Source organism: Crocodylus siamensis, chromosome 1 (assembly GCF_052110815.1).
Source record: "Crocodylus siamensis isolate JL-2025a chromosome 1, ASM5211081v1, whole genome shotgun sequence".
NCBI lineage: Eukaryota > Metazoa > Chordata > Crocodylia > Crocodylidae > Crocodylus > Crocodylus siamensis.
Window position 1 is genome coordinate 79,689,106 of NC_143395.1, and position 23,522 is coordinate 79,712,627.

At 44.2% G+C, this 23,522-nt stretch overlaps 1 protein-coding gene across 1 annotated transcript in view; it reads right to left on the minus strand.

Annotated features, from left to right (window-relative positions):
* The window catches only part of PNISR (PNN interacting serine and arginine rich protein), a 33,518-nt gene extending 10,881 nt beyond the window's left edge, over positions 1–22,637 (minus strand). Inside the window, exons 1-8 of the mRNA XM_090037170.1 lie at positions 22,504–22,637; positions 9,156–9,262; positions 7,419–7,604; positions 4,795–5,018; positions 2,890–3,076; positions 2,451–2,641; positions 817–954; positions 150–249 (exon numbers count right to left, since the gene is read on the minus strand). Of these exons, the coding sequence (XP_089893296.1) occupies positions 150–249; positions 817–954; positions 2,451–2,641; positions 2,890–3,076; positions 4,795–5,018; positions 7,419–7,604; positions 9,156–9,243 (1,114 nt within the window). The 5' untranslated portion in view covers positions 9,244–9,262; positions 22,504–22,637. The remainder of the gene's footprint in view (positions 1–149; positions 250–816; positions 955–2,450; positions 2,642–2,889; positions 3,077–4,794; positions 5,019–7,418; positions 7,605–9,155; positions 9,263–22,503) is intronic.
* Between the last annotated feature and the right edge of the window lie 885 nt (positions 22,638–23,522).

The window sequence follows — 23,522 nt, forward strand, 5'->3', positions numbered from 1 at the left end:
AACAATATGTGATTACTGGATTTGATTTCTAATTAAAGTCTGATGGATAATATTTGGATTGTTCTTGGGGGACAATTGCTATGGAGTTAAATGTTCTAAAAACATGCATATATAAAATATCCACAAAAGGAAGTAAAAATAAAGTGTACCTTTAGTTGCTTTACGGTGTACGTCTTTGGCAACGTAATAAATTTCTTCATTTGTAACATCTAAAAGGATTTCTGTCAGTAGCATTTTTGTCAAAAACATCTAAAGAAAATAATTATAAAAAAGATCAGAGGAAAAGGCTCCAGACTACGTTCTAAAATCAGTTACACTGAGGAAACTCAACTGCTTAATTTAAGATTTCAAAAGTCAGAGCAAGAATACAAGCTGTTCCAATTATTTAAATATGACTCAATTTCCAAACTAAATTGTTGTAAGTTTCACCAATGTACTGTATTTCAAGAAAACACCAAATAAAGTGAGCTTCCCTGCTTAAGATGTGCACCTTAATTTTAGAGGGCTGATTTTTGGGAAAAAGCATGGTATGTAAGCAAGTATGTTAAGGTCATCATAAAGCTATCTTCTTCCCATATATGGCAAGTGTGTATTAACATTTATATAGACAGGTATATACATTTATCACCTCCACATAGTGGAAGATATTTATATGGTATAGTAGAGATGCATGCATATATAAAATCATCACAGTATGTGTGTTATGCCTATGATTATAATGTCAGTCACAGAAAAGTACAAGAGCTTCTCTATGCCTGGAAATATAAACATATTGTATAGGTGTAGACGCTTTTCAGAGAACTATGTTATCTGTACCATCTGATACTCCTTTTCTTCTTCTGTCATTTCTGGTTCGCTTTGCTCCTCTGGAGGAGCTGGAGATGGACTCCTGCTGACTTTTCCAACACTTACAGCCTCTGAATTTTCAACATCATCATCTTCCTCATCACTGTCCTACAAGAACATTGTATATTTTAAGGTTCATTTAGATTTAAAACATCAGTTTTTCTGTAGGATAATCAAGTTGAAATATCACATCAAAACAAAGAGAAGTCCTCAAACATGCTCTCTCACCTCCAACCCCTTCCCCCCCAAACAAAAGTTTCCACCCCCTCTACAAGTTCTGTGAATCAGATCCTCAACTACCACATATCGCTCGCTATCTGCAAGTACAGATTTGACGAATCTTGAATGAACTGTCAAGACCAGTATACACAGCTGACAATTCATTGTTGTTATTGTAGCTGGTAACAAGGAAGCAGAGTGGGAAAGACCATGAGATAGCCTGTTGGCAGCCGTGGCGGGAAGTTCCACTGAACAGAACTCTTATCAAAAAACTACAGTATCTGCTGACCAAAGCATTTGCCAAAGGATCAGAGTTCATGGTTAGGGACCAACTGAAATTGCAATTTGTGCAGAAACCATGATTTTACCCAGGCCCCATGAAAAAGCATGGGCTCCACAAAAGTGTAGGGTCTATGCTTTTGACAGGCTCCCAAAAACCAAAAAAACCCCCAAACTCACCAAAAGAAAAATGCTTGCTTCCTTTGGGGAACCGGCACTCCTTGTGGCTGCTATGGGCTGGCACATGGAGGGCTGCTGGCACAGCAACATGGGTGCCAACTCTGCCCCTCATTGGCTGTGAGGACTGTCTGTCATATGCCCCCACTCCTTGCCACCAGAGCGGAGGGACAGTGCTACATAACAGACAGATTTCGCAACCAATCAGTGATATGGGCTGGGGCTGTATGACATGTAGCCCTAGCAGCCAATCAGCAGCGAGGGTGGAGCCACCGGAACCCCCTGGCCAATTGGAGGTGTGGGAGGAGGCCCTGCCATGCTCCGCCCATGAAATGGTTGCCAGCCCCACAATCTGCATGCAAAATTTCGACTTCGGTAGACCCCTATTCATGGTTCTTGACAGCTTCCCTGTTTCTGATCCCACCCGTCCAGGTAAACCATTACTTTTGCAAATGTACTGTAGGAAAAGTACACAGCAATGAAAATATAGCACTAGAGAAACTTAACTGCTGCAATACAAGATTCCCTCAACTGCTTCAGTGCTGCAGGTGTAGATATACAGAATCTATGACACTCACTACTTAATCTAATTCTTTATTACAGACACCTCTGTCAAAGTCTATGCCAATTGCCAAATTATGCAGACATGGAAAGAATGGGCAGATTTATCATCACTACTTTACACATAACCACCAAATAAAGGTAAAACATCTTTTTAGACTATACTTACAGTTTTGCCCATTATCTGCTACAAATTTATAAAAATCAGGTAAATGATACTGCAGTAGTGACACATGGTTAATTTTTAATGTAAGAAACAAAAAGTGATGTGGATAAACTGAAATGCACAGTTTCTTCATAAAGAGATAAATGAACATTAACAGCTTTTAAGAAATACAAACCTGGAAAAAGTCAAACCTCCTACTTACAAATTTACTTTTTTGAGGTAACCGTGGACCATCTCCCTCTTCAGTTTCCTCAGTGCCTTTCTTTTCTTTTTTAGACATCTGAGAGCGTTGTTGTTCCATTCTCTCTTTCTCCAGCTTTTTCTGCTTTTCTCGTTCCATCTTTTCCAGACCCTCACGAATCCAAGCAGGAAGCGTTCGGCGTTTCACAGCATCTGCACAGGCGAGATTTGTAATTTTATCAGAAGGGGAGAGAAAAAGAAAAGAAAAAAAAAAAAAGACCAGACATGATATGTGCTATTATTGGTAAAAAGTATCTTGTAATAATAGCTTTATTTATTTATTCATTTACAGGCAAAAAGCGATTACAGATTTCAAATATTACATTTTTTTTTAAAGCAAAAGACTTCTAAAGCGAATCATGCTTTCAGGTTTTTTTCATTAAAGAGTGGTTAACATGTACCAATCTGTGGAGGCTCCTGCTTCACAGGCATCGTGATAGGTGAACGCTGACGATCTCTGAATGAGGGTCTTTCCCTTCGGTTCTGAGGAGGTGCTGGAGGTGTTGGTGGACCTGGTGGCCCTGGTGGTCCTGGCTGCCAATAAGGTGGATGAAATCCACCTTGGGGAGGACCAAAAGCAGCCCCATGCTGAAAGAGTAATGCAGTTTATTTTTCTTCACATTTAATACTATGTATAGCATGTGTACGTGTGTAAGTGGGACTACAGAAATCCATGCAAGTAGAAGATCCGTGATTCCTAGGTTAAGGGCCTTCTACCATTTTACACTGGTTCCAAAAATCTGAATTTTCATTTTTATATTTATGAGGAGCTTTACAATTGGAGTCACGTCTTTTAACAAACTTCCAGGTTTGAAAAGAGATTTTTAGAACGTAAATGCTGATGCCACTATCAACCTAAAGGGAGCTCAGAACCCCCTGAAGCCTGAACATTAGGCTACCTCATATCAATAACAACAAATTCCCTATGATCAAGCATGTATGAAGTGTAGGCTTAAGGGTAAAGGTAATGCACATAATTTTGAAACGTGGCCCCACCAACAGCCTATTCTATAACTACATCTTGAAAACAAAGTTCAAAGTGCCAGGTTTAATTGCAGGTTAATTCCAAGATCATGCAACTTCCAGGATCAAGGATCAAGGATGCTACCAGTAAAAAATTGTTTTTGATTAAAAGTACATTCAAGGGTATTTAGAACAGCCTTTGGGCTCCAAGCAAATTGCCATGCAACCCAGAGTCGCAAAGCTAATGCACAAGAGTTCATACTACATTTTGGTGTCTGAAAATAGCCACCGAACACATCTGTTTAAAAAGATTGTGTTTAGGAATAAAACTCCAGACAAATGTGATTTGATCATTTATATTAACAGATGCTTCGTTATTTTACTATCATTTAAGCCAAATTGTGTTTACTGAGTAACTTGCTATGAAGAGAATTTTCTGTGCTGCTTTCAAAGTTTTGGGAAATTTTCTTTAAGATTTGGTTCCAGAAAGGAGCAAAAGACAGGAGGGCTTTCTGATCCTAAAGCTTTTGAAAATGGATGGTTCACCTTATGTCTGACAATGCCACACACTAAAATTCTGCCATGACAAGCAGGATAGAAAACAGAAATAAATCCTTGCGCTTGTAAAGTCTTCTCCATAGAATTATACTATCTCTGAATACAGGGAGATGTTCCAAAAGATACAGACTGTTAATAAATATACTTTTTAAAGGTTTGAGCATTCAATACCTGTGAAAAATCAGAAAAAAATATCAGTTTTCTCTATCTAGAGATTTTTATTTTTCCACATGTAACATCCTCATCTATTCCTTATATATGCTATACATAACTTGTTTGCCAGAGTGAAGAAAAAAATTGGATGTGGATTTTTAAAAATCATTGTTTATTCAGAGAATCACAGAAGATAGATATGGAAAGGATCAATTGGATCATCCAGTCTATCTCCCTGCAAATGCAGGACTGTTCCCTACGGTACATTTTCTAGTGTATTTAAATATATTTTCTAAACTTTATTTAATGCTTTTAGATTTTACACAACTTAGTTATATTAATTATATTTTGAAAAACAGTGAATCATTTGAATATTGCACATAACAGCCATTTCTCATTACTAGTACGGGAAAAAATATTGTTTGGCCTCAGAGCTGAACTGAAAACACTAAAGTCTTCTTCTGTATGCATAAGGTATTTTACATTTTGTAAAATGTATCTTAGCAGACAACAGACTTTGTAGTTGTTTGTAGAACTGAAGAATGAAAGTCGCCGCTAGATATTCTTAGAGGAACACTTCCACGGAAGGGACTCTGCACGTCTACAACATTAAAGCAACAAATATGTTTCACCTGATAGTCAAACTGGTTCACTGGCCCCATAGCAAAGTTATCGGGAGGTCCCCCAAAGTTGTGATTGTTCTGGTTAAATATATGCCTGTTGTCAGGAGCAAATTCCCCACTGTCCTGACTGTTGCTGTCTTCAGATGGAGGAACGATTTCCATTGGACCTTGGGCTGGAGGTATCCATTGCTGATCTGGAGGTGGATGAGGGGGTTGGTGAGGCATTCCCCATTCTGTTTAAGATTCAGAATACAATTTAATACGTGGTTAACAATGGGACAGAAAAATCACAGATTTTCTTATTCTAGTAATATCAAGATTGCCAGAAAGCCAGAACTTTTAGAAAGCAATATGTCAATACAAAGTCATATATATTTAAAGAAAGATTCATTGTTACCTAAAGTCAGTTATGATGGAGGTTAGATTAGAGCGTCCCTGAATTTCTACTTAATGTCCAACAGCTGTGGACCATCTATAGCTTGTCTATTTTTTCTAAATGATAATCTTGATTTTAAGATTTCTAGGGGCAGTGAAATTATAACAATCCTCTGGTAAGTTAAGTTATTTCAACAGTTAATAACCCTCACCATTAAAAATGTGCACCTTATTCATAGTTTTCTTCATGCTCAACTTCCAGCCATTGGATGTTGTTATATTAAATCTCCTGGACCAAAGAGCCATCATTTTATTATTTTATTCTGTTTCCCATGCAGGTACTGAGAGATCATGATCAGCTGAACCCCTAACTTTCTCTAACAAACAGATCAAATGCCTTGATTCTTTATTTCTACATTTATTCAAGAACTTCTCTCTGCATGATCCAACAGCTACTTGATAATGATTTAACATTTCTATGTCCACTTCCCTCGTCTTACAATTCAGAAAGTTATTAAAATAAACACATATTTGGAATGTTCTGTAATTGTGTTATTATGTATACAATTGTGCTGTACCTCTTAGAGGTGGCTGCAGAAAACTTACAGACCAGAGCGAGAAGTAACTACAATTAGGATTAAATTTGACATTTTAGACTCCTTTATTATGCATATCTAAAAACTGTAAGTGATATTCTGAAAAAGTCTAAAATAGAAATTTGGCTCCATTAACTACGACTCGTTTGGATAGTGTTATTTGAACATTTGGGAAGCCACTGTTCTTTTAAATTATCCCGTACACATGCAAAAAGTACCGTTTTCCCCTGGTTTTCGTCAAATCAAATGCAATTTTCACTAGACCAATGAAAAGCATGCATATGGATTTAGAACCTGCTTCCCTGCCAAATTTCAAACTGCCATTACATTCTGATGATATGCTAGATCTGTTTAGAACTATGAAAAACACTTTGAGCAGAAAAACATTAACTCAGTTTTCAGTCTTTCCATGCTTGAAATTAGCTGGGGGGGTTTTTGGGGTGGGGGGGGGAGGGGGACACGACCGGAAGCCCCTATACTGCTTCAATCAAACTAAGAAAAAAAGAGAGAGAAAATTATAAATAACTGAAAATGATCCATTTTACTGAAAACATTTGGTCAGTTTTAAGAAAAGATTATTTAGGTGGGATGCACATAGTGGGACAGGAAAGGCATCAGAAAAGCCTCAAAATGGGATTGATATGAAAAAAGTACATTTTACAGATATTTTTCCCCTTCATGCTCTCCAAGGTTTTAAAATCCTTCAAGCCAGTATTTCATAAGCTCCATGTTGGGCACATCATGTTCTACAGTCTGTCAAAACCATGAGAAAAAGTTATATGGGGTGCAACAGGGAGACAACAGATGTCTAATTCCTCTGGAGCAGGGGTGCTCAACCCCTGGCCCATGGGCCAGATCCAGCCCGTGGCCTCGTGTCATCTGGCCCATAGGGCTCCTTGTAGGTCCAGAAATTTGGCAATGGGGAAGCAGTGGCACTGGACTCATAGGGAGCCCCAGACCCTGCACACTGGACCAAGTAGGAGTGGCACCAGGCCCCAGGGCCCAATCCTCATGGCTAAGACGAGACGGTGTTAGATCCCTGGGGACCAATTCAGCACTGGGGGGCAGAAAGGGGAAGCACCAGGTCCCCTGGGGACCAACTGCAGTGTGCAGGGGTAGAAGGCAGCAATGCCAAGCCCTTAGGAACCAATCACAACATGCAAGGGCAGAAGGAGGCAGTGCTAGGCCCCTGCGGACTAAGTGTAGCATGAAGGGGCAGGAAAAGGCAGTTCCAGGCCCCTGGAGAACAACTGTAGCATGTGAGGGCAACACTGGACTCTTGGGGACCAATCCCAGTTTGCAGGAGGGGACAGTGGCAGACACTAGGATGGGGTGGGCAAAATGCAGCCTGCCAGGCCATTGTATCTGGCTCGCTGGGCCCCTAAAAAATTTAGAAAATTAGTATTAATCTGCCCTGGGCTGCCTGTCATGCGGCCCTCAATTGCTTGCTGAAACTCAATAACTGGACTTCTGCCCAAAATAATTGCCTGCCCCTGCCCTAGGGCCACTGCCAACACTCAGGCCAGGGAGGGGCTAGTGCCAGGCCCCAAGCTCCTACTGACCAGAGACTAAGAAGTGAAACAAGTAGCCAGATACAAATAGTTAACTGCAGGTTACCAAATAAAGTATAAACACATTTTCACCAGAAGGAGGAAAACAAACCTGGCTGCCACATTCTGTTGAAGTTGGGATCCCCCTGAAAATTGCTATGGTTGTTTGCACCAGATTCTACTCCTGAAATCTCCTGTCCATTTGGCATCATTCCTTGTTGTTCCACCACGCCCTGCTGCCCTGAGGCTTCTCGCTGAGCAATCCATGCTTGAGCTAGTGCAGCCCAATCAATCTGACCTAGAACAAATATAGAACAATTTATTTCAAATTTAAATTTCCAAAATATAATTATGAGTTATACATATAGTCACTCAACAAAAATACAGTAACAATATTCACCTGCAACAATTACCTTGCTGATAATTGATACTATGTACAGTATGTGATTACACTACAGTTTTATTGCTCATTACACATTTCAGTGTGTGTTCATACTTGCTGAAGTGGAGTTTCTCTCTCTATATATATTCTATAAAACCATATGGAATATTTCAGAGTGCACTTTATCACCTGAACAGAAGGTAGTTTTAAGCTTTCTTGGTGGGAAAGGGTACAAAATTCAAATTTTAAAAGGTGCAGACCTTGTAAAGACTTAAGAATGGGAAGGATGTACATAGTTATGATAAGACATAGATACACCACAGGTTTTGTAATACGCACACTCCTCTACCATCACTCCTACAACTCTTGTTTTCTTTGCTTACTCTTTCTTAGTGTGGTCTTAAATTTGTTCTCTGTTCCGTTTTGAGATCTGACTTGCTATTGTTTATGAGCCACAGTCTCTCCTACCACCATTCCTTGAATCAAAGCAATGAAAAATACAGGAACCAAGGCAAACTGAAATATGCCAAGACGTAGCAAACAATGGATACGATATACTTCACAGTCTTCAGAGTGAAAAACCACAAAACACAGACAGACATATATCTATACATAATAAAGATATCATAGGTGGGGGCAGCAGCCCTTGATACAAGGATGACAAGTATACATCACAGGATCATAAGACAGTAAGGTTGGAAGGAACTACATGAGAACATCAGCACCCTGCTCTAGGCAGGATCAGCCCTGATAACACCATACTAGCCAAGTATCTGTCTACCTGTTCTTTAAAATCGCTAGAATCCTCCATTCTAGGGATGGAGATTCCACAATTTCTCTAGGCAATCTGTTCTAATTCTTGAGCCCCTGCATAGCCAGGAAGTTCCTCTTAGTCTTCAAATCTAAATGGTCTTTGCAAACACAGGACAAGTCTATCTCCATCCTCTTTATAGCTTCAAATATTTGAAGACTTATCAAATCCCCCCTCCATCTTCTCTTCTCCAAACTTCTTTCAGTTCTTCTTCATAATCCATTATATTATACACACACATATACATACACGCATACGTAGACATACATACACACATATACACGTTATATATATACACACAAGCATACGCTCCTTATTCAGCTCTGTTTGTACAGATGTGTAAAAACATAAACAGAGTTCACTTTGCTATATTTCTCAGCATACATTGTTTATTATTAATTTTTGTGACTTTTTCCATATCTTATAGTTTGTGTTGTTCCTTCTATTATTGAGTTTATCTTTGGAAGAACAGGGACAAAACAACTAGCTTGTGGTTATAACAAGTGACAACAAGCAGCAGATATTATAATGAGTAAATAATACCTAGGCTGAAGTGCAGTTTGAGAATTTAAGTAAGAGATGAAGACAACATGGAACTAAAACAGATGCCAGCTCAAAGTTTTATTTTGATAGTGGAACCTCAGGCATGTACTTACTTGGATCTTGCTGGTGCTGGAATGACTGCATCCATTGCTGCTGGTTCAAAGGCCACTGCTGCCAAGGCTGCCCACCTTGATCCCACATCTTTACTCCTTTATATATTCTAAATTCAAACAAAAACAACACTGCTTTCAATATGAATCAATACTTAGGAAATGTTACATACTCAAATGCATTATTTCCCAATTGCTCAAAAAAACAAAAAAATCTTGCAAAACTAAGTTAATATCAGTATAATACGCTTACTGGACGAAAATATTAATTGTCCTAAATACCAACTGAAAAAGTTAATATAAAACTAGTTTAAACTGTTTAGTTCTACAAACTTTGAAAGACTTCAGAAGAGTAATCATATTCCCTAAATTTACATAAAGGTAAGTAGCAAGTTACAAAAATCCATCTAAGCTGCAGCAAAAAAAAAAGTTTTGACAGTGTTATACATGAAGTGTAAAGAAAGTAAATACTCCAATTTTACAACTTCCCAGGAATATGTTATAAATAAAAATAAGACAATGTAATCCAACTGATGTACTTGGGTGTTTTTGTAAGGAATGGTTTCTTTTCTAATCCCCTAAACAAACTAGATGCAAAACTTGACAAAGAAAGGACATGATCCTGAAAAATGACCAATGTGTGCTTTTGTGGGACCTGTAGTGAAGTTCAAGACATGTATATGATATAAAATATGTAAGAACCAAACTTCTTGGATGATGAGAGACAATGCTGAGGATACTTAACAAGACAGTTCAGTTTCAAGATCACTAGAAATTATAAGCCTGAATTTATTTAATTTCTTTCATGTCTTCTAGGTTGCAGAATATAAAAGAGGTTTCCTAACTATATCAAAGCACCACTGAATGGAATTGCTTTAGGACACACTGGGCATTTATACACAGCCTTTCAGAGTGGACCTTTTAATTAGATCAGCTCTTGGAGCTCTTCTAATTAAAGCCCCCAGAGAGTCTCATGTATCAGAATCCCCACACTTAAAAACAGTGGCAGGGGCACTTTAACTAACATTCATCACACAAGCTTTAGTTAAAGTGTCCCCCCGCAACCTTTTTAAGCGTGGGACACTGATACTTGAGACTATGGAGTCTGCTGGAGCGCGGTAATTACCAGACTCAATTAATCAAGCCTGCTTCAATGCACTGTAACTACAGCGCATCAGAACAGCCTTGCTGCTCATGTACAGGCTCCCACTGACGTCAAGTAAAACGAAGAGAGAAAACAAGTCAGTAGCATTCTGATCTGCACCAAATAAACCTAGTCTTTTTTGTAAAAGTAGTGTACAAAAATTATATGCCAAGGGCACATGTCTACCCTTGGAAAACACATGGCAAAGTCTACCTTACAAGAATGTTGCTATTAGACTTCAGGCTTCAATTAAAGTCATCTTATGCCAATTTTGGTTTCACTCAGAAGTAAGGACAACGTAAACCACTACGCTTGTTTGTTCAGTAATCTAGCCCCTTCCAAGATTAACAAATCTGGATGTATGTACCACACTAAAATTCCATCAATTGCAGATGATTATTGGTCCCCAAAGAAGTGACAGGTCACATGGTGCCAGCCCCCTCGGTTTCCATCAACTAAGCTATGTTAAGAAAAAAAAATGTATTTCAGTATTCCCATTTTGGCTTTTTTATATGCACATGTGCCGCAGATTGCTGCAGGGATGTAATATGATCTCCACTAGATGGTGATCACCAATAGTAACACAAAAACAAGATGATCACTGTACTAGACCGGTGTAGGCAATGTTTTTTGGCCGGAGTGCCAAAAAACCCACAATGTCTACCTTGGAAGCTGCCAGAATGCCAGAAAAACAAAATGGGGGGGGGGGAAGGTGGAGGGTATATGGCAGGACACATTGCATATTAGTATATTTAATAATCATAAATGTTGCCTTTGCTGTTGTGTATTCCTTTTTTGTTGAGCATGTTGCAATGAGAGAGAGAAAAGAGACAAATAAGAGAAAGAGAAGAGAGAGACAGAGAGAAAGAAAAAGGAGAGCAGAGAGAGAACCAGGCACATATGCACACAGAGGACCACGTGCACAAACACAGAGAAGCGGAACACACCCAGAACAGACAAAAGTGCAGACACATCCAGAACCAGACACGTGTGTGCACACAGACACACGAAACCAAACAGAGGCAGACAAACACACAGAACCAGATGCACAGGCGAACAGAGCCAGGCTCCTGGGCCACTGGACAAGGTCCAACCCAACAATGCCCTGGTCCCACCAGAGCCCCTGTGCTTCCCTGGGGAGCCAGCCCACAAGCTGCAGCGCAGCTGGCCAAGGCCCCGACCTGGAGCCTGCCCATCAGTCCAACCACCCACCCAACCCACTCAGCTAAGGCTGCAAAAGGTGCAGTACTCCTGGCAAGGGGCAGTGCCAGCCTCATCCTGGTGGGGGGCTGGGCTCAGAGTGGGTGGGAGTCAGGTGGGTTCAGCTGCAAGCAGCCTGGGCTCCGTGGTTGGCAGCAACTACCAGAACCTGGACCGGCTGCAGCCAGCTGCTCCGGACTCTGGCATCAACTCCATACTGGTGGGTGCATGCATGCCTCAGAGTGGATGGTGAGGATAGGGCCGGAGGCAGCACAGCCTTCCCACTGTCTGCTATGAGGTGTACATGCAGTCGCCACCAGCATGGAGCTGATATAGGGGCTGTGGAGCCCAGTTGTCAGCTCTGTGCCAGCAGTGGGGGAGAAGCCAGGGTTGCGCTGCCTCAGGCCGTTCCCCGACTGTCCACTCTGAGGTGCATGTGCACCCACCAGTACAGAGCTAATGCCAGAGCCTGGAGCAGATGTTTGCAGCCTTCTGGCTACAACTGGCCCAGGCTCTGGATAGCTGCTGTCAACCATGGAGCCTGCTCTGCTTGCAGCAAGGCTTGCAACAACTCAGCTGCCTGCTGGGAGCAACCTGGGCTTCGTGGCTGGCAGCAACTGCCTAGAAGCCAGGCTGGCAGTGGTGTGCTGAGCAAAATGGCCTCGTGTGCCATGCTCAGCACACATGCGGGGGGCTGCCGACCCATGGACTAGATATTGAATTGAGAAGTTATGCCTTTTATTTTTCCATATTATATATTAAAAAAGAACTGAATTTCATAACTGATCTACAACCATGGGATGAAAAAGGAAATTAACTCAATTTCATCCTGTTTTTCTGAAGATATTAGTCCGACAAGATTCTAACTTTTGAGTCTTAACTTTCCAATATGAGACTGCAATCTCATTTTACAGGTTGAGATCTTTCTTAAGAGAGAGCCCCAAGAGGAGAAAAGTAGTTTCCTTCTAATTTCATTTCTCAAAAGAGACCATTCTATTGGATCTTCATTTATCAAGAGGTGATAATCTTAAGTCTTCAGTGTGAAATTGTCTAAAACGTCTGCAGTTTCACATTTGGAAGCTAAGACAATAGAAAGAATCCTGTGGATGATATCTTTAGTGAACTGATGCTACTGACGAAGCTGAAAGCGTTAGCTTGCTGTGCCTTCACCATCATCTCACATGTTCACAGTAAAACCCTGTGGCCTGCCATCCAAGACTACCCCTATGAAACAAACCTTCAAGGACGAAACTTTGGGAAACCCTATACAAAGTAGATGTCATAGCTGTCATAAATCAGCAGGGTGCCAGAAATGACATGCGAGACGGAATATTTGGTTTATGTTACTAGGAGACCACCTCCACACCCCTGCTGATCTTTCCATCACCAGCCAGGATGGTTTTAGGACTGTAGTCCACGACCAGGGCAAATATTTACCAAAAAAAACCAACCACCCCAAAACCAAAAAACCCCCAACATCCTACACTGAAGAATCTGGACTGGTCTTCAGTTTTCCCTACAGGGAGTAGTTTCTGTTAAGAAGTCCAAGGAAGTCATAAGCTTATAGGACTGACAGTAATTCACTGAATGAATATGAACCAGGTTATTGGGTTAGTACAAGTTTTCCTACAGAAAAGTTGATCATCACTGATTAACAAACACTAAGTTAACCTGCATTTAAATATACTGTTTACACCAAGTTAGCACTACTACTAATTGCTAACTACGAAAACATATGACATACACATGTAAGTAAATGGTTTCATGCATATTTATTCTGAATTTTACAATTCAGTCAGCAACACAGAAGTCCTTGACTTCAGAAAAGCTGACTTTGACAAGCTCAAGAGGCTTGTCGGTCAGGCCCTTAGGGACCATGACCCCAGGGAGGTGGGCGTTCAAGAAGAGTGGTTGCTTCTCAAGGAAGCGATCCTCAATGCACAAGCTAAATCTATTCCAACAAGGAGGAAAGGCAGCAAGAAGGCACAGCAGCCCTCCTGGCTCTCCAGGGACCTAGCGGCTAAAAAGGAAAGCCTACAAAGGATGGAGGACAGGATTCACCTCCAAGGAGGATTATTCTGCAGGGAGCAAACCAGGAAAGTCCAGGCTGCAACTGAACTCCAACTAGCTTCAAGCATCAAGGACAACAAAAAGTCCTTTTTCAGATATGTGGGGAGCTGGAGGAAAAGCAAGGCCAGCGTTGGACCCCTGCTAAACCAGATGGGGCAACTGGCAACTGACGCCCAGGAAAAAGCCAACCTATTAAATAGGTACTTTGTGTCAGTCTTTCATCAGTCCCATGGGACGCCCATGCCTGCTATGGGACAGGGAGATCCGGGTGATGGGGATCCCCTACCCTCCGTAAATGCTGACCTCGTGAAGGAACATCTTGAGAAGCTGGAAACCTTCAAGTCAGCCGGCCCTGACAATCTGCACCCCAGGGTACTCAAGGAGCTGGCGAGCGTCATAGCCCAGCCCCTGGCACAGATCTTTGAAAACTCCTGGCGCTCTGGTGTAGTGCCTGAAGACTGGAAGAAGGCCAATGTGGTGCCTATCTTCAAGAAAGGGAGGAGAGTGGATCCGGCTAACTACAGGCCCATTAGCCTGACTTCTATCCTGGGGAAGATCCTAGAAAAGTTTATTAAGGAGGCCATCCTTGATGGACTGGCCCAGGCTAACATTCTAAGGGACAGCCAGCACGGGTTTGTTGTGGGTAGGTCTTGTTTGACCAATCTCATTTCCTTCTATGACCAGGTGACCTATCACCTGGACCAGGGAGAAGAGATTGATGTCATATATCTTGACTTCAAAAAAGCTTTTGATCTGGTATCCCACGATCACCTCTTGGCCAGACTGGCCAGTTGCGGCCTTGGCTCCACCACGATCTGCTGGCTGGGAAACTGGCTTCATGGTCGGACCCAGAGGGTTGTAATTGATGGCAGTCACTCATCATGGTGCCCTGTGACCAGTGGGGTCCCTCAAGACTCTGTCCTGGGACCCATCCTGTTCAACATCTTCATTAATGATGTGGACATTGGAGTCAGGAGTGGACTGGCCAAGTTCGCCGATGACACCAAACTTTGGGGCAAAGCATCCACGCCAGAAGATAGGCGGGTGATCCAGGCTGACCTGGACAAGCTCAGCAAATGGGCAGAAGAGAACCTGATGGTGTTTAACACCGAAAAATGCAAGGTTCTCCACCTTGGGAGGAAAAACCTGCAGCATCCTTATAGGCTCGGCAGTGCTGCGTTGGATAGCACTACAGAAGAAAGAGACTTGGGGGTCATCATTGACCACAAGATGAACATGAGCCTGCACTGCAATGCTGTGGCTAATAAAGCGACCAAAACACTGGCGTGCATCCATAGATGCTTCTCGAGCAAATCCCGGGACGTCATTCTCCCCTTGTACTCGGCCTTGGTGAGGCTGCAGCTGGAGTACTGCATCCAGTTTTGGGCCCCACAATTCAAAAAGGATGTGGAGAAGTTTGAGAGAGTCCAGAGGAGAGCCACGCGCATGATCAGAGGTCAGAAAAACAGATCTTACGATGACAGCCTGAGAGCCATGGGACTCTTTAGCCTGGAAAAGCGCAGGCTCAGGGGTGATCTGATGGCCATATAAGTTTATCGGGGTGACCACCAGGATCTGGGGGAACGTTTGTTCACCAGAGCGCCCCATGGGATGACGAGGTCGAATGGTCACAAACTCCTGCAAGACCGTTTCAGGCTGGACATAAGGAAGAATTTCTTTACTGTCCGAGCCCCCAAGGTCTGGCACAGCCTGCCATCGGAGGTGGTTCAAGCACCTACACTGAACACCTTCAAGAGTAAATTGGATGCTTATCTTGCTGGGATCCTATGACCCCAGCTGACTTCCTGCCCTTTGGGCAGGGGGCTGGACTCGATGATCTCCCGAGGTCCCTTCCAGCCCTGATGTCTAGGAAATCTATGAAATCAATATTCAACACTTGGTTTATTAGAAAGTGGTAAATGATGCTTTTTATTTACTAGATGATTAAGTTATTTATGATAAACTGCTTGCAGGTAAAAACCAAGATTCAATTAAAATGCAAAAGCCCAAGCATTTTAATTATTATTCTTATTAGTTAAATAAAACTACCTTCAAAGAAATGGACACATAAGAAATTACTTTATTAAAACATGTTCTGCATTTATAACCAAATAATGTTTCAGACAAAAATGTGATGTCTAACCTTAGACAACTGAACTGATTTGATTTAGGTTACCAGAATCTTCCAAAATGTTGAACTAAGAAGTGGTATCCTCTTGTACCTCATTGTTATTGCTAAATGAGGAAGATTTCCTACATTTTTAATACTGAGGTGCTCAAGTCTAAATGAGCTAGTTCTTGAAATGAACTAAACTGACAAAATATACTATCTCCAGAGGGTGCTACAGCTTGGTTTATCACTTCAACAAATTCCCATACCAGGTGTTTCACAACTGATTTCCTTCAGTTCAGTGATGTGACTTTCTTTAAAAACAACTTCAGCAAAAACATTCACTCTTTGAATATTTATGTGACTTTAACAAACATATTTGAACTTTAATACAATCCATACTTCTAAACAATAAAAAACAGCATTCATTTATTTTCCTCTCCCCAGATCAACAACATAATGTTCTCAAAAATAAAAAATGGATCTCTTGAACAGATAAGAGTCTCAATACCATAACTGACAGGCTGTGAGGTACGCTAATGTATCTGATGACGCAGCTGATTTCCTTCGTACCAAATTAAATAACTGATACATGAGCCATTACCAACAAAAGGTGGTTGGAAAAGAGTGTCCAAGTTAAAAAGATGGTAGAAAGAACCCCTGAACTTAAGGTATTATGTGTCGTGTTACTAAGGTTAGACTGGAGGTATAATGGGAGTAATACCATACAAAAGATACCTGGCCGGACCTCGTTTCATCTGTCTTTCCCTAGTATGACAGTACAACAGAGATACTGGATAGCAACTGAACATTTTCAAACTCATTTTGCAGGAGAAGGTTGCTGTAATATGTGAGCAAGTGCTCTGGGAGGTTCTAAAATATTCATCTTTCAGAAAGAAAATGCAGAGCACCCCTGAAAAGCAAAAATACACCGGAATGGACATGTCTCTGGCTTGCTAGATCCACAAGATCCACCTCCTTCCTAATATAATCCTTTTCATTTTGATATTCAGAAAATAGGAACAGACTACAGCTCTGATCTCAACAATGCATGCAATTTCAGAAGGTGCAATTGGGTGAATGTTCAGAGAAGGGAGTTCATATGGAAAGGGACATTCACACACACAAATGCACAGGACAGCAATAGTTTAATTTTGGATACTTTAGCCTCCAATTACATTAGATGCAACACTTTGTTATTTCCTTTCTTTAGTAAACCATGAATAAACAAAAGACTACTTATCAGAGCTCCAAGAATTGTCTCTCTATTCCCTGATGTCAGACCAGAAGACAGGAACCTGAATCTATTAAAAAATCAAAAGAGAAAGAGAAAACAAAAGCCAATTCTCTTTTTCTCCTTTTCCCTCCAAGCCCCCACTACAGAGACCTGAACATGTGAAGGTAAAATTAAAAGTATTTTTAGCTGTGTGCATCTTACTCTTTTGGACAAGGAAAGGAGAATAGGATGCCACAGTACATGTAAGAATGAGCTTTGTGAAACTTTCTGTAACATTCTATTTCCTTAAGTTGTATTTTACTGGTCCAGATTCTCTTCTCTGCAAAAAAAATGTTTGGCCTTGTCACCTCCCCAAAACACACCTAAAATTGAAGTAGCCATCCACAGAACCATAGAATAAAAGACTCATCTACTCATCAATTTATAAGCACATCTAGGTGTTACCAGTGACCCCCTCAAAAGATTAACAGCCTTTTGGGACCACTGACAATTTGCATAATTTAAGCCAGCTTTTCAAATGCTCCAGTTCATGAAGTGAACCAACACACAGCCAGCTCAGCATGGAGGAAAAGCATAAAGATTTAAGGACAACTTTTCCTTCCCCTTCCCTAAGACTACTACTAAGAATACTTTTTCAGTTGTTTAGGAATATATGTATTTTTTTTATCTGTTTTCCTACCTGCAAAATTAAATTTCTCATAGATTTGGTGTATCCAAATAAATTATATGCCCCCAGAAATAAAAGAGTATTAGTTTACCCTATTTAATTAAAAAAGCATTAATTATATTACTGTATCCATAGTGTCATAGTTGATAGGGTTGGAAGCAGATCATCAAGTCCATCTCCCTGCCATGGGCAGGAAAGGATGCTGGGGTCAAATGTCTAGCCTCCTTCTGAAAACCCCCAAGGTAGGAGCATGCACCTTTTCCCTTGGAAGTTCATTCCAGATCCTAGCTGCCCTGACTGTGAAATAGTGCCTCCTGATGTCTAGCCTAAACCTATTCTTGATCAACTTGTGGCTGATATTCTTAGTTACTCTAGGTAGTGCTCAGGGGAACAGGGCCTCTCCCATTTCCTGCTGGTCCCCCCCGGCAAGTTTACAGATGGCCACTAGATCCCCTCTCAGCCTTCTCTTGTGGAGGCTGAACAGGTTCAGGTCCCATAACTGAATACCTATGAGGACATGAAAAGATGCATACTGATATGGATTGAGAGATTACAAAAAGAGTTAAAGTAACTATACTGACTCCTGCTGTTTCACCTGCCCCATTATTAGTTGGCCAAAGATTTCAGATATACAAAATTATAGCCTGCAGGCTGAATCTGGTTTCCATAACTGTTCTATCCAGCTAACCCAGGGGCAGGCAATTATTTCCAGGGAAGTGCTGCTTACCAAGTTGTGGCAAACTGTCAAGGGCCGCATGGCTAGCCCCACCCCTTGGCAGGTGCCCTGCCCCTGATCACCCATCTTGAGTCAAGTGTCCCAGGGACAGCACCTGGGGGTCCAGAGCGGTACGCAGGCTGGGGGGGGGGGGCGGTGTCTGTGGAGCCGGGCTGGGCTGCACCAGCAGGGAGAGGGGTGGAAGCTGGCTCAGCTGCTTAGAGCCCCTTCAGGCCGGGGCCCTGTACCCCTGCTGCCCTGCTCTGGGCCCCACCCTGAGACACGAGTGTGGGCCCTGCTCCAATACCCGCTCAATCCCAGTGCCCCCCAGCCCCACAGTACAGACGAGGGACAGCATGCAGCCCTGACCCACTGCTCACCAGCTGCTGCTGAGTGCAAGGAAAAACAGCCCCTTGCCCGTGCTCCCTGCTGCAGCCGCTTGCAGTCCATGCGGGGCTATCCTGAGCAGGCACAGGCAGCCCCATGCAGGCTGCAAGCCGCTGCAGTGTGGGGCACCAGCCACAGGGCGGGCAAGGGGCCATTCCCCCATTCAGCACCAGCTTGTAACCCACCCCCACTACCAACCTAGGCCCCCAGCTGGCTTTGGGCTCACCTGCCAGAGCTGTGCACAGCAGCAGCAGCTGCGCCCCCCTACACTTGCCACATTGGACAGCGTTTGCTGCTGCTGCCCACCAGGAGCTCGTGCACTGGGCAGCAGCAGCAAATGCTGCCTGGCGCAGCATACAGGGGAACTGCAGCTGCTGCTGTAGAAGTGCGGCCCTGAAGGGCGAGCCCAGATCCAGCACAGGGCCCAAGCTGGCTGTGCAAGCGGGTTACAAGCTGGTGCTGAGCACAGGGGGAGGGAAGCAGCCTCTCACCTGCCCCGTGCCCAGCGCCCCACGCACTGCACTACAGTCGCTCGCAGCCTGCATGGGCTGCCTGTGCCTTCTCAAGACAGCCCCACATGGGCTGCAAGCAGCTGCAGCAGGGAGCTCTGGGCATGGGGCAGGCCCGCTTTTCCCCCACGCTCCACATCAGCTCCTTCCCGCCCCACCTGAGGCTCCAGCACCAGGCAGTCACTCAGTCCCAGGACAGAAGCCCCTCCTGAGGCTTTGGGCTGGGGCTGGACAGGCCCTGCTGTTGCACGGGCTCTCAAGGGCTTCCCCTGGGTCCTACTGCCCTTGGTTCCTGTCCATCTTTGACAGGAACCAAGGGTAGATAAATTTTAATTTTCTAAATTTTTTTAGGGGCTCCGCAGGCCAGATACAATGGCCTCACAGGCTGCATTTTGCCCACCCCTGAGCTAACCAGTAATCCACTGGACTACTAGTAGTTGGCGGGACATGACCTGGTGGACAAGAACATGGCCTTTGGTGGCAGACTCCCAGACCCGTGTTGCAGCTCAAACAGCCCAATACTGCCACCAGTCCCTGGACCCATACTGGATGCAGTTGCTGCTGGCCCTGTGGATCTGACCTGGGAGGAATCCCCATGGTTCAGATCTAGCCCAGGACCCAGGGTAAATTTAACCCCCTCCTTTCCTCCCCAGATATAACTTCAACTTAAAAAAACTAATGGCATGGCAGATATTGTGATACCTGCCTTATACTCAAGTCAGCGAGAAGTGTCAAAAATGAAAGAATTAAATGCCCCATTTCAAATACTAACTGTGTTTTGATAAATTACTTTGGGGAAGTTTAAACTCCCGAGACAGGCTTTTTTGCCTGAAAGACCAAGAGCAGCTACCCCGAACAGAAGCTATGCTAACAGCATCTACCTTCTGCCAGTAGAGGAATATAGGCTATGCCATGGGATATGATTTTTTCACATCCCTAGCTGACAAAGGTATGCTTGCAAAACTTCTAATATAGGCATGATTTCCAAGTCATCTTCTTTTAGCATAATATCAAAGCACTACCTTGAAATTCTTTCAGAGTTACTTATCAGTACAACACTTAAAATTAAGCTTAACGTTAGTCTTAATTACTGCCTGAATTGGGACCCAATATTTGCAGTGTACTTTGGACATTTTTCTCAATGGGTCTTTGGCACTATCGACCAGCACTGTGTCCCTCATCCAGCACAGGATCAAATGAGTTTGATACCCCTGCTTTAAAGGAAAAAGTATACAAGGGCATATTTTGTCAGCTCACTTGCAGATATGAAATAGGATCTTCAACTAATCATCCAATACACTGTCCTGCTGAACTGAGCTGTCAAATGTACATTAGACTATAACATACTTCTTGAAGAATCTGTTCTATACACCGATGGAGCTCAACAGACATCTGTCTGAGCATAAAGGGGATATTATACTTTTTCCCGTAATAATAAATAAAAAACCCACCTCATTCTTACGTAACTCTTTCATGAGTAGATCTCAAACCACTTCATAAGTGAGCACCATCATTATTACTACTCCAGCTCAGGGGTCTGCGATCAAATCTGAGACGCCTGGGGAGTCACCCCACAGGGAGGTATGATCCAGCATGCACTGAGTGAGGGATTGGCAGCACACAGTGCTCAAGCTGTTTGCTGCCACCCCAGCCCTCCTACTGCAGTCTCCCATTACCCTTGCCATTGGCCATGGGAACAAGCTGCACTTAGTGGTGAAGGTAAGCAGAGGCTGCAGTAAAGGGGATGCTCGCAGTCCTTGGAACAAAGCAGGGAGGACTGGGGGCTGCTAAAGGGACAGCCCAGTGTTTGTAACAGGTTGACAACCTGTGCTCTGACCATGCAAAACCCAGAGATCTGCTAACAGAGGTTACTCATTGAAAAATGACAGCCTCATGAATACATATGCATACCTGACTTGCCAGGGGAAAGAAAAAGAGCAACTGGAAGCTCCTGCTTCTGCTGTACCTTACTTTGCATAAGACTGAAATTAAACAAAGTCCAGCCCTCCTTGAGGCTCTCCGATTTAGTCTTAAGACTTCCCACTACTCCTCTGAGGGAGGATCTAATATGTATTTCAGTGATGGTTTTGCACATCTGCCTAAAAAAGTGACATTATATTTGACAAGATGCACATTGGCCCTGTCTGTACCTTTGAGTGTCTTGGCCTCAGCAATTAAGAGGGATCACAGTTTTAGGTGGGACAGCAGATGCTTAACAGGTTAAAGGGCCAAATTTGGCAGTTTTATTCATATCAGGTAGTACATATTCATACACTCCCTATGAAAGTGTTTGTGCAAGTGTTACTCACTCAACAACAACCAGGCTTCAAGATGTAAGGACAAGGTAGGGAAGTGCTTAGAAATGCACCACCTTTGCTGCACCATTCAATTATGCATAGCTTTCTGTAAGCCTTCCTGCTTTTGATGAGATTGCTCATGCTTTTCTTTGGAACCCCACAGTGGAAAGACTGCCATAAATACCATCATAGCAAAGCAGGTGCCTCCCCGGCACATTTCTTATCCATCTTCTGGCTAACCAACAGCAGCAGAACCCAGAGGTACTTACTACAATACCTAGTCAATATGCATAATAGTTCCTAGTTAAGCACTGTTTAATTGTCTGTGAGGAGGGAATACAGCCATTGATGCTCTCTTTAAAACTCAGCTGGTACTAGTTTCTACTTCCCTGTAAGGCAACTCACAACTGTATCCCTTTCTTGCAAATCAACCAGATGTGCTCACAAAGACCTAGGCTTGAAGCACATCACAAGAACCACACACTAAGAAGGTGCTGTGAGGATGGATGGGCACCAGTTTTAACATGAGAGGCATCCAAAAGATTCGTTTGCCATACACTGTACACAGCTGGCGGGTCTACCACGATGGCAGGCACCACACGCAGCGCCTAGGCCCAAAGCAAGGCCAGGCCCGGCCCGGCCGGCTGTGCTGTGCCCAACCGGAGTGCTGGCGCATGCGCACTACGACAGTAACGGGAGCCACCCCCCACAGCTCAGGCACCCGCCGGAGCCGCGCATGCGCGCTGGACGGCGGGGAACGGGGCCGCTGGCCTCGGTGGCCCCAGCTGCCCCCCACCCCCGGCTCCGCCGCGCATGCGCAGACGGGCAAGCACGGGGGGGAGGGGGAAGCGCGCTTCCCTCTCATCCGGGCACCTAACCTGCCGCTGGCAGCGGCGCGGCTGCGGCCCCAACAACGGCGCGGGATACCCTCCAACACCACCCCCTCAGCGGAAAAGGGAGGCCGGCCCCGCGCCCCTACCGCCCCCCGGCGGACATCGGCCGCCCCACTACTCACCCGCTCCCTCGCCTCCCCCCGCCGGCCACGGGCGCTGCCGCCGCTTCGCCACCGCCGCCGCTTCCTCCCCCTTCGTACTTCGTCTTCACGAACAAGACAATATGGCGCCCACTGGCACCGACCCGGAAGCGAAATGCGTCACAGGCTTGACCCTTTCCTGGGCAACGCCACCGCGCCTCGCTGCCATCTTTAGGCCGGGCATCCATGTGGCGTTGGGAGGGGGAGCCTGCGGGCCGCCATCTTGACTGAGGGCAAGAGCCAACGCGCCCAGCGCCGCCATCGTTACGGAGGGCAGCGTCCTCCCGGTTCGGTTCGCGTCTTCAAAGAAACAACGAAAGAAAACCAAAAAAAAAGTACCTGTCACTGAGCACCGCCCACACCAATGAAGCCCAGTCCTCTGCTCCCCTCCCTCCAGGTTGTTCCGCTCCCCCTGCCTTTGTGTGTAGAGCACTGTGGCCCCTGCCCGGCCCCTGGGCCTGAAGGGGGAGCCTGCAGGGCAGGGGTCGGTTCACAACCCTTTAAAGATCTCTGCACAGGCTGGCGGCACCCTTCATGTGCCTGAAGCACCCGTCTGTAAACTCCAGGCACCCCCTCATACCCGGAGGCACCCACGGTGGGCTTGAGGCACCTGTGCATGGAGTGGAGGCACCCCTCTGCGGAAGGGCGTCCCTAACTCAAAGGCACCCCCGACAAGCCCGAGGCACCTCGTCATAGAACTGAGGCACCCCTGTGCTCAAGGCAGCCGTTCATGGACTGGAGGCATCTCTTCCTAACTTGAAGGCACCCCCTAAAACCAATGCTCCCTCTTAAGGTGTAGCAATCCGTGAGCGCGCCACTTTGGTCTGCCCCGCAGTATAACAATATAAGATGATATAGCTTTTTATTTAAGAAACACCTTTTATTCCACATACTCCCTGGTGAGGATGAGGAGGCAGGATTGAATCTTTAGTAGAAGTGACACATCGCATCACTTTCAAATGCTGCAGCGAGGCGCAGAAATAGGGAGTAGGTAGAGTGCA